Below are 14,496 nucleotides of genomic sequence, written 5' to 3'. Positions count from 1 at the left end.
AAACCCCTAAAAGTCAACAAAAGTCAACAGTAAGCAGTACGCGGGGCGTACCAACTCCTGTACGCGGGGCGTACTCTTGCACTCCAGAATCAGGGAACGCGACCCCCTACGCGGCGCGTACTGGGATTACGCCCAGCGTAAGTCCCAGTTTCCTTCTTTCTTCATTTTAGGTCTTAAACAGTTAAGACATAATCTCATATTCCAGATCTGGCCATTCTAATACCTCTTAATCCATAAAGTCGAAACCTTTAAGCCTTTGCATGGCTGTAAAGGTTCCCACACCCTCTAACACCTTTCCTTTCTCCTCCAAAAGTCTAGATCTCATGCATGGCTCAACATTTACGTCCAAGATTGCATTTTTATGAACATACAACTCATATAGTCCTGAAATATGATAGATCTAGGCCAATGGAGACTATTTGCTCATAAAGTCTCCATCTTGGGACCAAAAACCCTAGAAATTGGTCCAAGAAGCACACAACACAAATAACAAGGCAAGTTTTGAACTTTATACCTCAGGAAGAAGTTCCAACCTCTGTAGATCTCAGATCTACTCTTGTCCACCAACGTCTAGCTCCTACAATGGCCTCCTCTTCTCTTTCACCACCTTGAAATGGCACTTTGAAGCTTAGAACACTCACACACAAGCTAGGGACGAAGGGAATACTCTCTTAGGGTTTCTTTCTGTGAAATGGTGGCTGAGGGACAAGGCCATCTCATTCCTTTTATAGCCCTCAAGTCATATTAGGGTTTTGCATCTGGGCCGGTTACGCCCGGCGTAACCTTGGGTACGCTAATGGATCCGCGTACAAATTAAGCGCGCGAGTACACGCAGCGTACTCCTCAGTACGCCCAGCGTACTCACAAGTCTAGCATTTTTACATAAAGGGACCTAACTTGACAACTTGGAAAAGAAGAAGGGTTAAATGGTTGTACCTGAATTTCGGGATGTTACAATTCTCCCTCACTAGAACCAGACTCCGCCCTCGAAGTCTCATGCCGAAAACAACTTCGGATGCTGCTCCCGCATCTCTGACTCTGTCTCCCACGTCAGCTCGGACCCTTTCTGATGCTGCCACTGAACCTGCACCAATGGCACCTCCTTGTTCCTCAGAACCTTGATCTTCCAATCCCGAATCGCAATTGGTCTCTCAGCATAATTCAGGCTCGCATCCACCTGAATATCCTCCAGCGGCACTACCGCCGACTCGTCGGCTATACACTTCCTCAACTGAGACACGTGGAAGGTATCATGATATTGGCTCAACTCTGCAGGTAGCTCCAATCGATATGCTACTCTGCCTACCCTCGCAGCCACCCTGAACGGACCAATGTATCGGGGCCCCAGCTTGCCCCTCTTCCTGAATCAGATCACTCATTTCCAAGGAGATACTTTCAGGAGTACGAAGTCTCCCACCTGGAACTCAAGCTCGGAACGTCGTCTATCCGCATAACTTTTCTGACGACTCTGAGCCGTCAGTAACCTCTGTCTAACCCGCTGTATTTGCTCTGTCGTCTGCAGCACTATCTCAGTGCTACCCATCACACGTTGTCCTACCTCTCCCCAGCAAATGGGAGTCCGACACTTCCTACCATACAACAACTCGAAGGGAGGCATCCCAATACTAGAATGATGGTTGTTGTTGTAGGAAAACTCAGCCAATGGTAGGTACGTGTCCCAACTTCCTCCGAAGTCCAACACACATGCTCGGAGCATGTCCTCGAGCGTCTGAATCGTCTACTCACTCTGCCCGTATGTCTGGGGGTGGTAAGCGGTACTAAAATGCAACCTTGTGCCCAACTCCTCGTGAAACTTCTTCCAGAACCTGGAAGTGAAACGTACATCTCGATCTGACACAATCGAGATCGGCACCCCATGTCGCGATACCACCTCCCTCACATACAACTCTGCCAGCTTCTCCGCAGAAGAGGTCTCACTTATAGCAAGAAAATGCGCACTCTTCGTCAGCCGGTCAACGATCACCCAAATTGTGTCGACACCCCTTGCGGTCCTCGGCAATTTGGTGATGAAAACCATGCAAATATGTTCCCACTTCCACTGGGGAACCTCAAGCGGCTGCAACTGGCCGTGCGGACGCTGGTGCTCAGCCTTAACCCTACGGCAGGTCAAGCACCTCTCAACAATCCACGCTACATCTCTCTTCATACAGGGCCACCAGTAATCTCTCGTCAGGTCCAAATACATCTTAGTGGCCCCGGGATGGATCGAGAACCTCGATCTGTGCGCCTCCTCCATCAAAATAGTATGTGCCCCGCCTGTATACGGCACCCAAATCCGACCCTGAAAGGTCATAAGCCCATGGCTATCGGTAACGAACTTCGGCGACTGCCCGATCACCCGCTCCCTCTTGCGGTTCTCCGGTCTCACGGCCTCTGCCTGGGCCTCCCGAATGGTGTCCAACACCGGAGTCATCACTGTCAGTCTCAAACAAACATCTCGTATCAGGGCGCTTTCCGCCCTGCGACTCAGCGCATCAGCTACAACATTAGCCTTACCTGGGTGGTACAGGATCTCGCAATCATAATCCTTTACCACATCCAACCATCTGCTCTGTCGCATATTCAGATTGGGCTGATCTATCAGATACTTCAAACTCTTATGGTCCGTGTATATGGTACACCGAACCCCATACAGATAATGACGCCATATCTTAAGGGCGAACACCACACCCCCCAATTCCAGATTGTGGTTGGGATACCTCGTCTCATGAGGCTTCAGCTGCCTCGATGCATATGCTATCACATGCCCCCTCTGCATAAGCATTGCACCCAACCCCGATATCGATGCGTCACAATACACCACAAAATCCTCCATCCCTTCCGGGAGAGCTAACACAGGGGCTTCGCACAATCTCTGGCGAAGTGTCCCAAACGAGGTCTGCTGCTCCGGACCCCATGAAAAAGCAACACCCTTCCGGGTCAACCTGGTGAGAGGCACGACAATCTTGGAGAAATCTCGGATAAATCTCTGGTAGTAGCCGGCCAATCCCAGAAAACTCCTGATCTCGGTGGGAGATCTCGGCACCTCCCAACTCATAACCGCCTCGATCTTGGCCGGATCGACCAATATCCCCTTCTGATTAACGAGATGCCCCAAGAACTGGACCTCTCGCAACCAGAAATCACACTTGGAGAATTTGGCATAAAGCCTCTCCGTCCTCAATGCCCCGGGAATCTCTCTCAGATGCTCCTCGTGCTGCTCTCTAGATCTCGAATACACTAAGATATCGTCGATGAACACAATCACTGAACGATCCAACATCGGTCTACACACCCTGTTCATGAGATCCATGAATGCTGATGGTGCATTGGTGAGCCCGAAAGGCATCACCACGAACTCGTAATGCCCATAACGAGTCCTGAACGCTGTCTTCTGGATATCCTCATCACGCACTCTCATCTGGTGATATTTAGTCCTCAGATCAATCTTGGAAAACCAAGACGCTCCCTGCAACTGGTCGAACAAATCGTCGATCCTCGGTAATGGATAACGGTTCTTGACCGTCAACTTGTTCAACTCCCGGTAATCAATACACGTCCGGTGTGAACCATCCTTTTTCTTGACAAAAAGGATCAGCGCTCCCCATGGCGAGCTACTCGGTCGAATAAACCCCTTCCCCAGCAGCTCCTGAAGCTGCGAGGATAACTCCTGCATCTCTGGCGGCGCAAAGCGATAAGGCGCCTTGGCGATAGGCGCTGCCCCCGGAACCAAATCAATGCGGAACTCTACCTGCCTCTCAGGAGGCACACCCGGAAACTCCTCGGGAAAAACATCCGGGAACTCACGCACTATCGGAACATCATCCTTTGAACTTGGCCACCCAACGGCCTCTCGTGTGTCCATCACATAGGCTACAAACCCGCTGCATCCCTGCTGTAAACTCTGTCTCGCTCTGGCAGCCGAACAGAACGCTGACCCACATCGGGTACCCTCGCCGTACACCGTAAGTACTCCCCCACTGGGATCTCGTATCGTCACCAACTGCCGCTCGCAGTCTATCACAGCCCCAAATCGGCTCAACCAATCCATGTCCACTATGACACACACGTCCCCCATCGCTATCGGGACCAGATCTATCGGGAACTCCACGCCGAAGATCTCGAGTACACATCCTCGTATCACCTCCGTAGAATATACTGCTCGCTCATCAGCTATGGAAACTCGCAGAGGTCGACTCATCGCTTCTCGTCTGCTACTGATGTGCCGACTAAACACTGTCGACACGAACGACCGACTCGCATCCGAGTCAAATAACACTAAAGCAGGTACAGAACTCACAAGAAAAGTACCTACGAATATCCTCATATAAGCATAATATCTCAACATAACATAAATAATTAAAGAATACATACCAGCCACTACATCGGGCGCTGGGCGGACCTCCTCCGCTGTCAACTGAAAAGCTCTCCTGCGAGCCTTCGGTGCCTCGGCCTTCACTGGCCGACCCTCGGTAACCCTAGCAGCAGGTGCAGATCCCTGTGCTGATCCCTGATGTAACTGCGGACACTCGGCCTTCCGATGGCCAGTCTGGTTGCAATGAAAGCAGACCATAAATCCCTTGGAGCAATCCTTGGCGATATGCCCCTCCTTGCCACATTTGTAACAAGCACCCGATCGACAGACCCCATCATGTCCCTTGCCGCACTTTCCGCAAGTGCGGCCCTTCTGGCCTCCAGATCTCATATCAGCGGACTTGGCCCGCTTGGCTGCCGGCTGAGACTGTGTCGGCCGCCGATCAATCCTCTGAGACTCGGCCTCCTCCCTGGCCTACGTCTCCAACTCAATCTCCCTCTTCCGGGAATTTGCCTGGAGTTCAGCAAATGTCCGGTAAGTCGAGTTCGACACGAACTCCCGAATGTCCCTCCTCAAAATGCCCAAATACCGGCTCATCCGTGCCTGCTCAGTAGACACCTGCTCAGGGCAGAACAACGCCCTCTCATTAAACTTCCGGGTAACCACAGCAACCAAATCATTACCCTGCTTGAGGGTCAAGAACTCCTGAACCAACCATTCCCTCTCCATCGGGGGAACATACTCGTCTCTGAACATGGTGGTGAACCTCTCCCAGGTCACCGCTGAAGTCTCTGCAAGAGTGAAGCTCGCCGTCACGAACTTCCACCAATCCTTCGCTCCCAAGCGAAGCTGGTTCAATGCGAACCGTACCCTCAGATGCTCCGGACATGAACACGTATAGAAGCATCCCTCGATATCAGCAATCCATCTCATCGCAGCAATCAGATCCTGCGTCCCATCAAACTCTGGTGGCTTCGTGTTGCTGAACTCCCGAAGCAACAACGAGTCACCTCCCTGAGGTCTGGCGGCAGCCACAGCTGCAGTGGCTGCAGCAGCAGCAGCCTCAGTCACCGCGGTGTACCGCTCATCGAAAGTCTCAATCATTTTGGTCTTGATAGACCCAAACATCTCCGGAATCTCGGCCCTGATCGCCGCTGCCACCTCACCGTGGATCATCTGACGAAGCTCATTGTCACTCACACCGCTCGCCTCGGGTCTGTGGCGTGTCCCAACCATGATGTTTCTGAAATACAACATAATAATATCAGAAACTCGCTCGAGCATACTCACACTCGATAACTCAACCCTATTTGTTCCCTAGTACCCAAAGGATTCTTACTTAGAGTGCGCACTGCTCCGGTGTCTTCAGTAGTACGGGCCCAATACTACCGTCCACACCACATCAGTATTCACCCTAAGTCCTCTTCCTTGGGTCCCAGTTCACAAGTACTCTATATCTCACTCGCATATGCTACCCTTCGGTAGACCTCTCATCAGCTCCTCACTGCTACCTACTCGCTCTCAAGCATCACATAGCAGCAAAATCTTTCCTAGGCTAAGGCATCACAAATCAGGCCACTCTAGTCCTAATATGAATAACTAGCCTACTCTAGCATGCATATCATATCATAATATATCTCATAACACATAATATAAGGGTATTTTGGGAAATCACCGTTCGGGCGCTGGCTGATCGTACACACTGCTTCCTTCTGCCTTTTTCAAAATCTTTTATTCTCTTTGAAAAATTGTTTATTTACAAAAACTTTCTCAATTCCTCAGTTTGAGTCCAGATACATCCGGAGATGCATCTGAATCCCTCAAACCAAGGCTCTGATACCAACTTGTAACGACGTAAATTTCCAAAACAATTTTTCCTTTTAAAATAATACTTTCAATCACACATTAATCATAAAAACATAATGTATTCGCTGTCATAACAAAACATGTCCCAAGATCTCATATACATAAATCTCCTCAATGTGTACGGATCATGTCGGCGCCTTCCCGCGATCCTCGCTAGTACCTGAAACACATAACACAACAACTGTAAGCAATAATGCTTAGTGAGTTCCCCAAAATACCACATACCCCACATACGCCTTTCCAGGCCATAACTCTATGGGATCTTCCGATCCATGCGTCTTAGGGGACTTCCGTCCCAAATCCCGGTAGACCTTCCGGTCCTACCCGTATCGACCTTCCGGTCCGTACCTTCTTGACCTTCCGGTCCATAGCATACATAACATACATAGCACATACATATCACATAATCGCATATAGCACATATATCTCATAGCATACAAGACCTTCCGGTCACACATAGGTACCCTTCCAGGTACAGTATAGTGAGAAGACTCACCTCGTATGATGTCTAGTAACTCACGTGCTCGATATCTCTGAATCTCGAAACAACGACCTAGCCCCGCCTAATCACAACAAGTAATTATTTCAAATCATTAACGACTCTCAAGGCTATACTACATCCCTTTCTACAATCCCACAGAAGGGTAAAAGACCATTTTACCCCTCCCTGACTCAAAAGTCCATATGTTGACCAAAACCCTAAAAGTGAACAAAAGTCAACAGTAAGCAGTACGCGGGGCGTACCAACTCCTGTACGCGGGGCGTACTCTTGCACTCCAGAATCGGGGAACGCGACCCCCTACGCGGCGCGTACTGGGATTACGCCCAGCGTAAGTCCCAGTCTCCTTCTTTCTTCATTTTAGGTCTTAAACAGTTAAGACATAATCTCATATTCCAGATCTGGCCATTCTAATACCTCTTAATCCATAAAGTCGAAACCTTTAAGCCTTTGCATGGCTGTAAAGGTTCCCACACCCTCTAACACCTTTCCTTTCTCCTCCAAAAGTCTAGATCTCATGCATGGCTCAACATTTACGTCCAAGATTGCATTTTTATGAACATACAACTCATATAGTCCTGAAATATGATAGATCTAGGCCAATGGAGACTATTTGCTCATAAAGTCTCCATCTTGGGACCAAAAATCCTAGAAATTGGTCCAAGAAGCACACAACACAAATAACAAGGCAAGTTTTGAACTTTATACCTCAGGAAGAAGTTCCAACCTCTGTAGATCTCAGATCTACTCTTGTCCACCAACGTCTAGCTCCTACAATGGCATCCTCTTCTCTTTCACCACCTTGAAATGGCACTTTGAAGCTTAGAACACTCACACACAAGCTAGGGACGAAGGGAATACTCTCTTAGGGTTTCTTTATGTGAAATGGTGGCTGAGGGACAAGGCCATCTCATTCCTTTTATAGCCCTCAAGTCATATTAGGGTTTTGCATCTGGGCCGGTTACGCCCGGCGTAACCTTGGGTACGCCCAGCGTACCCGAATGGATCCGCGTACAAATTAAGCGCGCGAGTACGCGCAGCGTACTCCTCAGTATGCCCAGCGTACTCACAAGTCTAGCATTTTTACATAAAGGGACCTAACTTGACAACTTGGAAAAGAAGAAGGGTTAAATGGTTGTACCTGAATTTCGGGATGTTACAAATATGTACTGAGAATTATAATTTTTGAAAAGAAAAATTGTTTTGAAATTTACGGTGTTACAATAAACACTCTAAATCAATACATCTCTCAAGGCTAGTCTATTCCCTCTCTTAGTACTCTCAGAAGGGTAAAAGACCATTTTACCCCTCTCATGGCTCAAATACCCTAAAGTTGACCAAACCCTAAAAGTCAACAAAAGTCAACTCTCCGGATTACGCTGCGCGTACCAAACATGTACGCTGAGCGTACCCGGCGTCCTCACAGAAACGGGGTGCGTGACCCCTTACGCCGCGCGTACTGGGATTACGCCCCGCGTAACCCCCAGTTTCAGACTCCAAGCTCTTGAGGTCTTAAACAGTTAAGACCCACGTCCAACTTCTAGATCTGACCATTTCTAAGCCTCTTAATCCATAAAGTTGGTGACTTTAAGCCTTGCATGGCTGGACAAGTCACTAACACCCATAACATTCCATTTCCCAACTCTAGAAAGCTCATAACTCAAGCATGACCTCATAACAACGACCAAGATGGAATTTTTATGGATCTATAACACAAATATCACTGAAATGGGACAGATCTAGGTCCATGGAGTACATTACACTTATAAAGTCTCTACCTTTGGGACTTTTAACCCTAGAAATGGTCCATGCAACATCAAACCAAATAAAGAGGAAAGTTTTGAACTTTATACCTCTAGATGAAGCTCCTTTCTCTGAAGATCTCAGATCCAAACTTGCACTTCAAGCCCTAGCCTCCACAAGCTCTTCTCCTTCTTCTTCACTAACACACCAAGACACTTTTAGCTCCAAAACACACACACTCAAGCTAAGGACGATGGAAGGCTCTCTCTTAGGGTTTCACTCTCTGATATCGAGGCTGAGAAATGAGCCTTAGCATCATTTAAATAGTGCACAAGCCAAACATTTAGGGTTTGCATTTGGACCCATTACGCCCAGCGTAACCCTGGGTACGCCCAGCGTACCCAGGCGAGTCTGCGTCCAAATTAAGCGCATGAGTACGCGCAGCGTACTCCCCAGTACGCCCAGCGTACTCATTTGCTACAAGAACTCTCCCAAGGGACCAATCCTGACAACTTGACAAAATGTAAGGGTTAAATAGCTTACCTGAATTTCGGGATGTTACACTCACACAATGATCCAACACAATAAAGCCGGTTTTCACACCATGATTCAACTTGCAAGAAAATCTGACTGAAATGTTTTGACCTTGCAAGAAAATTGAGGCCCTGTTTGATATGTCTCTGACCGAGTCGAGTCAGACGTTTTTGGCTGATTCGGTCAGCAAAAGTTGTTTGATAATGAAACTTTGGGGCGGCTGACTTGGAAAGAACATCTGATTCGGTTAGTATGGCGTAAATAGCTGACTGAGAAAACGAGATGCGTTTCCATCTTTACCTTTTCCCTACCGTTCCTCTTTCAGCAACTTCATCCTCGATTCTTCTGCTTCTTGCAGCGCCTCCATAGCCACACATATCAAATAACCTTCTGCAACTTCCAAACATTGGACCTACCCTAAATCCTTCTGCAATTCTCCCAACTTCCAAACGTCTGACCTACCCTAAATTCTTCATCCAGTTCGCCCAACTTCGTTTTTATTTCACGTGTGTGTTGGTATGTATGTGTTAATTATATTTTATGTTGGGTTGACTGTATGATTCACATATTTTACTGCTCAAATTCGATTGAATTTATGTGTGAGTGTTTAACAAGTTCTGGTTCTGTTGGTTTCTTCTGCTCGAATATATAATTATGTTGAAACAAGTCTTTAGCTTAAATTCGAATAAATTATTGAACGTTTATACATTACACTATGCGTTTGACAAATTTTTCTGCTGAAATTTGATTGAATTTCTATGTATCTGTATTGAACAAATTCTATTGATTGCATGTATGTGTTTCACAAGTTCTATTATGTTCATATGTGGATATGTTTTGTCTGTGTTAACCATTCCTCTGCTCAAATTAATTGAAATAGTATTTTAGTAATTAAAATGTTACTGCTATTGCCACAACACTTTGGTCCGAAAACTTACATCAAATGTTTCTTCAGGTTAAAAAAGGAAGTTGGGAGAATTGGATGATTATGATGATGATGATATCACAAGTGAGGATTTTACAGTTATGTGTAGACAAGCAGTTTGTTCTTCTGGTTTTGTTACCTTTTTTTAAATTGTTGTTGTTTACACATACAATTCAAAGAATGAATTGTTTGAATTATCTAAAAACAATGAATCTATTATTAACTTTATAAAAACAATGTTTCCTTTTATAATTTTTATTTGGATTTAAAAAAGATTTGTGTGTAATTTACATTTTGTATGAAAATTTGTATGTATTTGTAATTCTTCAGCAACCTCATTTATCACTCTATAGAGCAGAAGGGTAAAATGGTAATTTTTCATCGGTCAGCATATTCAGTCGGATGTACAATCAAACACCATGGTTTCTTACCCAGTCAGGATTTCTTACCCAGACAGACCTTTCCCACCCAGCACTTTCTCAACCAGCAATTATCAAACGAGACCTGAGTCTGCACAAAGGTTAAAAAGGTGAAAAAGTAGTGTAAAAATCTGATTTGGCTTTATAGGGGTAGAACCATGTAAACCGGGAATAATCATCAATGAAGATGACATAGTACACGTACCCATCTTTGGAGACAGTAGGGGCAGGTCCCATACGTCACAGTGAACCAAATCCAAAACATGTGATGATCGTTTTAAATTTTGATCAAAAGGTAATCTTTTGCTTTTTGAAATAGCACATGAAGAACAAGTAATAGGTTTTGGTAAAATTGAACTAGTAGATAAATATCCAAATTTATTTAACAAAGAAATACAATCAAAAGCTACATGTCCTAGTCTAATATGCCAAAGTTCATAAGAAGCTTTGTTGCATTTATTTCTTAAAGTAGCTAAAAAAACTCTTATGTCCTCTCTCAAGCACATATAATCCTTGATCAACGCTGCCCTTCGCTAGAACTTCTTTGGTTTCCTAATTATGTATGACAAAGAACTTGTTAGAAAATAGAACATCAACTGGTAAATCATTTGCAATTTGCTGATAGAAAGCAAATTTTTGGTGAGATATGGAACAACAACAACGTCTAAAAGTTTGACATCTTTAGTGATAGAAGAAGTTCCAATATGAGAGATGTGTGAGTAATTACCATTACCAAATACCACTTGTTCCTTGCCTGAATATGAAGATGAAGAATCAAGATTTGTAGTAGAGTTGGTCATATGTGAAGAAGCACCAGAATCGGAAAACCAGTCTAGAGTGTTAACATTGCACTGAGCTTAAAAAGCTTGGGCAAGGTTAGCATCAACAGGAGAACCGTGAGTAGCATAAGTAGCGAGATCAGGACAGGAATTGGCATAGTGGCCATTCTTGCGACAAAGTTGACCATTTATGGGGCGTCTGCCTCGACCTCGACCACGACCACCTGAGGAACCCCCCCCCCTCCCCTTGAGTTCCTGGTTCGTCCTTTAGAAGAAGGATTGGGAATGCGAGTAGATTGAGTATTAAAGGCAACTAGAGGGGGATAGTTGTTCATGGAGGCAAGAAAGAGCTCATGACTCTCCACTTGGCATAACAGATCACGGAAGCAGGGGCGAGGACGTACAACTGTTTGAGCTGTTGAAAACGTCTCAAAAGAAGAGCCAAGCCCACGTAAGAACCAATGGGCCTTATCCATCTCACTAACGGGATGGCCAATAGCGCTTAGTTAATCACAGGTAGCCTTAAACTTGCGACCATACTCAGCAATAGTGGAGGAACCCTTGTTTAATTGACGAAGAAGATTCTGAAGGGTTTGCATCCATTCTTGGGAGTCATGACAATATGCACGTTCAAGAGAGACCCACACCTCTCGTGTAGTTTTGGAGACCAGTAGTCTCAGTCATGGCTTCTTCTGATAGAGAGGATTATAGAATAAGAAAGGCTTTTTGGTCGGCCTCTTTCCAGGGAAGAAATTTAGGATTGGGGACAGATTTGCCCTCAACTTCAATTGTCGCTAGAGGAGCAACTAGGGTTCCATCGACATGATTAACAAGTTGTTGGAAAGACAAAAGGGGAAGGACCTGATTTCGCCAGCCAAAGCATGTAATTGGTAGAATTGAGCTTCACCGTGAGAAGATGAAGAATAGTAGCGAGAGAAAAGAGTTTTTGATGAGTTGTCGGCCATGGAAAAGAAGAGGGAATTTTAGGGTTGGGATCGTTTATAAGGATGATACCATATAAGAGTTATTGATTTTCCCTTAAAATTATAGGTTGTATATTGATGGTATATATAGTAACTAACTAGCCATACAAATAGAGATTTAAAACTTAAATCAAATCTAATCTAATTGTATTGCATTATCTCTAATAACATGATACAACATCAAATAATGTTGAAGAACATCAAAATGAACCATGAACGACCATGTAATTATGTCAACTCTTGTCCAAGAAGTTTCAAAATTATATGGCAATCTTTAAATTGTATTAAACACCAACATGATATCGTAATTATATGTTACAATTTTATAACAGAATAACAAACTTAATAACCAGATCCTTATTTGATCAAATTATAAGCTCTCTCTCTCTATATTTTTAGCCAAATATGTTAAGAGCATTAAACTTAATACTATTTAATGGTTGCATCACATGTCATCTATAATACATGCATCCACTCTTATTTAATGTATAAATATAAGCCGTCCTGTTTCACCGACATCTTCATCCTTGCCGCCATAGCTGCTTCGGCCTCCCTTTGGCACTGTAACAGTAAGCTTTCTTCCCACAACAACAGCTGTCGTCAACTCAGGTCGTGTTGTTGCCGGAAGCCTAAATCGCCACACATCAACCTCCACTTTATCCACCTCTACTCTGCCATTTCCTCCCTTGACAACAACTTTCGTCACTTCCGGGTGAATCTTTGCTACATGAGCCTTTACCTGACCGGAAAAGGTGTTGTCGTCGACATTTGCTGTAAACTGGAAGCAATCGGATCTATCTTGGATGAAAACATCGGCGTGTGATCGGAGAGGGAGCTCCAGAGTCTGGCTAAAGATATGTGGGAGCCTCCGAAGCTGCTGCTTCTGTGGATTTGCAGCCATTGAAGATCGATGAAATTGAATTAATGAAATTAGGTCCGATTATGGATGTATGGAGGAGTTGAGATTGTTGATCAGTTCATTTATAGGGATGAAGTTGAAGAGGGGCATGAAGAATCATTGTGTATGAGAATCAAATCTTGAAAACGTTGCAAAACGAAAACTGGTTCAATGAATCGAATCAATCGAAGTTGGTGGCTTCAGGATCATCTTAAACCCTAAATGCCAATGAAGTTGCATCTACCTACATGCATGATCAAGTTCTAATGAGACCTAGTGACAATGCAATAAATTAATATTCAAAATCAATGAATAACTGATTAATGGGGATCACACCTAACACCCCGTTCCCGAGTTCAACTTAACGAGAGAAAGGAAAGGAAATGAGTGGAAATGAGAAGAAAATAAAAGAAATTGGTATTCCCGAGTTTCATTAAAGGAGGGAAGTGGAAGGAAGTAGAGGGAAATGGGAGGATCACTTTCCCTCCTAACTTTCCTTCCGATTTGGGAGGATTTGGAAAGAAAGAACAAAATGATTCATTTTCCTTCCGCTCACTACAAGAAATGTTCGCATTACCGGCGACACCGTTAGCGGCGACCAGAGGCAATAGCGGCGACATGTAATTGACGCATTACATGTCGCCGCTATTGCCACTAGTCGCCGCTAAAGGTGTCGCCGGTAATGCGAAGCAAACGGCGATCCGCGTCAACAGTAAGCTTTCTTCCCACAACAACAGATGTCGTCAACTCAGGTCGTGTTGTTGCCGGAAGCCTAAATCTCCACACATCAACCTCCACTTTATCCACCTCTACTCTGCCATTTCCTCCCTTGACAACAACTTTCGTCACTTCCGGGTGAATCTTTGCTACATGAGCCTTTACCTGACCGGAAAAGGTGTTGTCGTCGACATTTTCTGTAAACTGGAAGCAATCGGATCTATCTTGGATGAAAACATCGGCGTGTGATCGGAGAAGGAGCTCCAGAGTCTGGCTAAAGATATATGGGAGCCTCCGAAGCTGCTGCTTCTGTGGATTTGCAGCCATTGAAGATCGATGAAATTAGGTCCGATTATGGATGTATGGAGGAGTTGAGGTTGTTGATCGGTTCATTTATAGGGATGAAGTTGAAGAGGGGCATGAAGAATCATTGTGTATGAGAATCAAATCTTGAAAACGTTGCAAAACGAAAACTGGTTCAATGAATCGAATCAATCGAAGTTGGTGGCTTCAGGATCATCTTAAACCCTAAATGCCAATGAAGTTGCATCTACCTACATGCATGATCAATTTCTAATGAGACCTAGTGACAATGCAATAAATTAATATTCAAAATCAATGAATAACTGATTAATGGGGATCACACCTAACACCCCGTTCCCGAGTTCAACTTAACGAGAGAAAGGAAAGGAAATGAGTGGAAATGAGAAGAAAATAAAAGAAATTGGTATTCCCGAGTTTCATTAAAGGAGGGAAGTGGAAGGAAGTGGAGGGAAATGGGAGGATCACTTTCCCTCCTAACTTTCCTTCCGATTTGG

The 14,496-nt window shown here is 44.9% G+C and overlaps 2 protein-coding genes across 2 annotated transcripts; both read right to left on the bottom strand.

The window, feature by feature from the left end:
• Positions 1-12,544: 12,544 nt before the first annotated feature.
• LOC145139150 (uncharacterized) lies at positions 12,545-12,964 on the bottom strand. The gene has a single exon (XM_079073077.1). The coding sequence runs from the start codon at positions 12,962-12,964 to the stop codon at positions 12,545-12,547; it is 420 nt and encodes a 139-aa protein (XP_078929203.1).
• Positions 12,965-13,615: 651 nt separating this feature from the next.
• LOC145139149 (uncharacterized) lies at positions 13,616-14,005 on the bottom strand. Its single transcript, XM_079073076.1, has one exon. The coding sequence runs from the start codon at positions 14,003-14,005 to the stop codon at positions 13,616-13,618; it is 390 nt and encodes a 129-aa protein (XP_078929202.1).
• Between the last annotated feature and the right edge of the window lie 491 nt (positions 14,006-14,496).

This window comes from Lactuca virosa, chromosome 9 (assembly GCF_052849685.1).
Source record: "Lactuca virosa cultivar CGN04683 chromosome 9, Lactuca_virosa_CGN04683_v6, whole genome shotgun sequence".
Taxonomy (NCBI): domain Eukaryota; kingdom Viridiplantae; phylum Streptophyta; class Magnoliopsida; order Asterales; family Asteraceae; genus Lactuca; species Lactuca virosa.
Note: the sequence above shows the minus strand (reverse complement) of the source record. Positions and strands in the feature narration are given on the sequence as shown.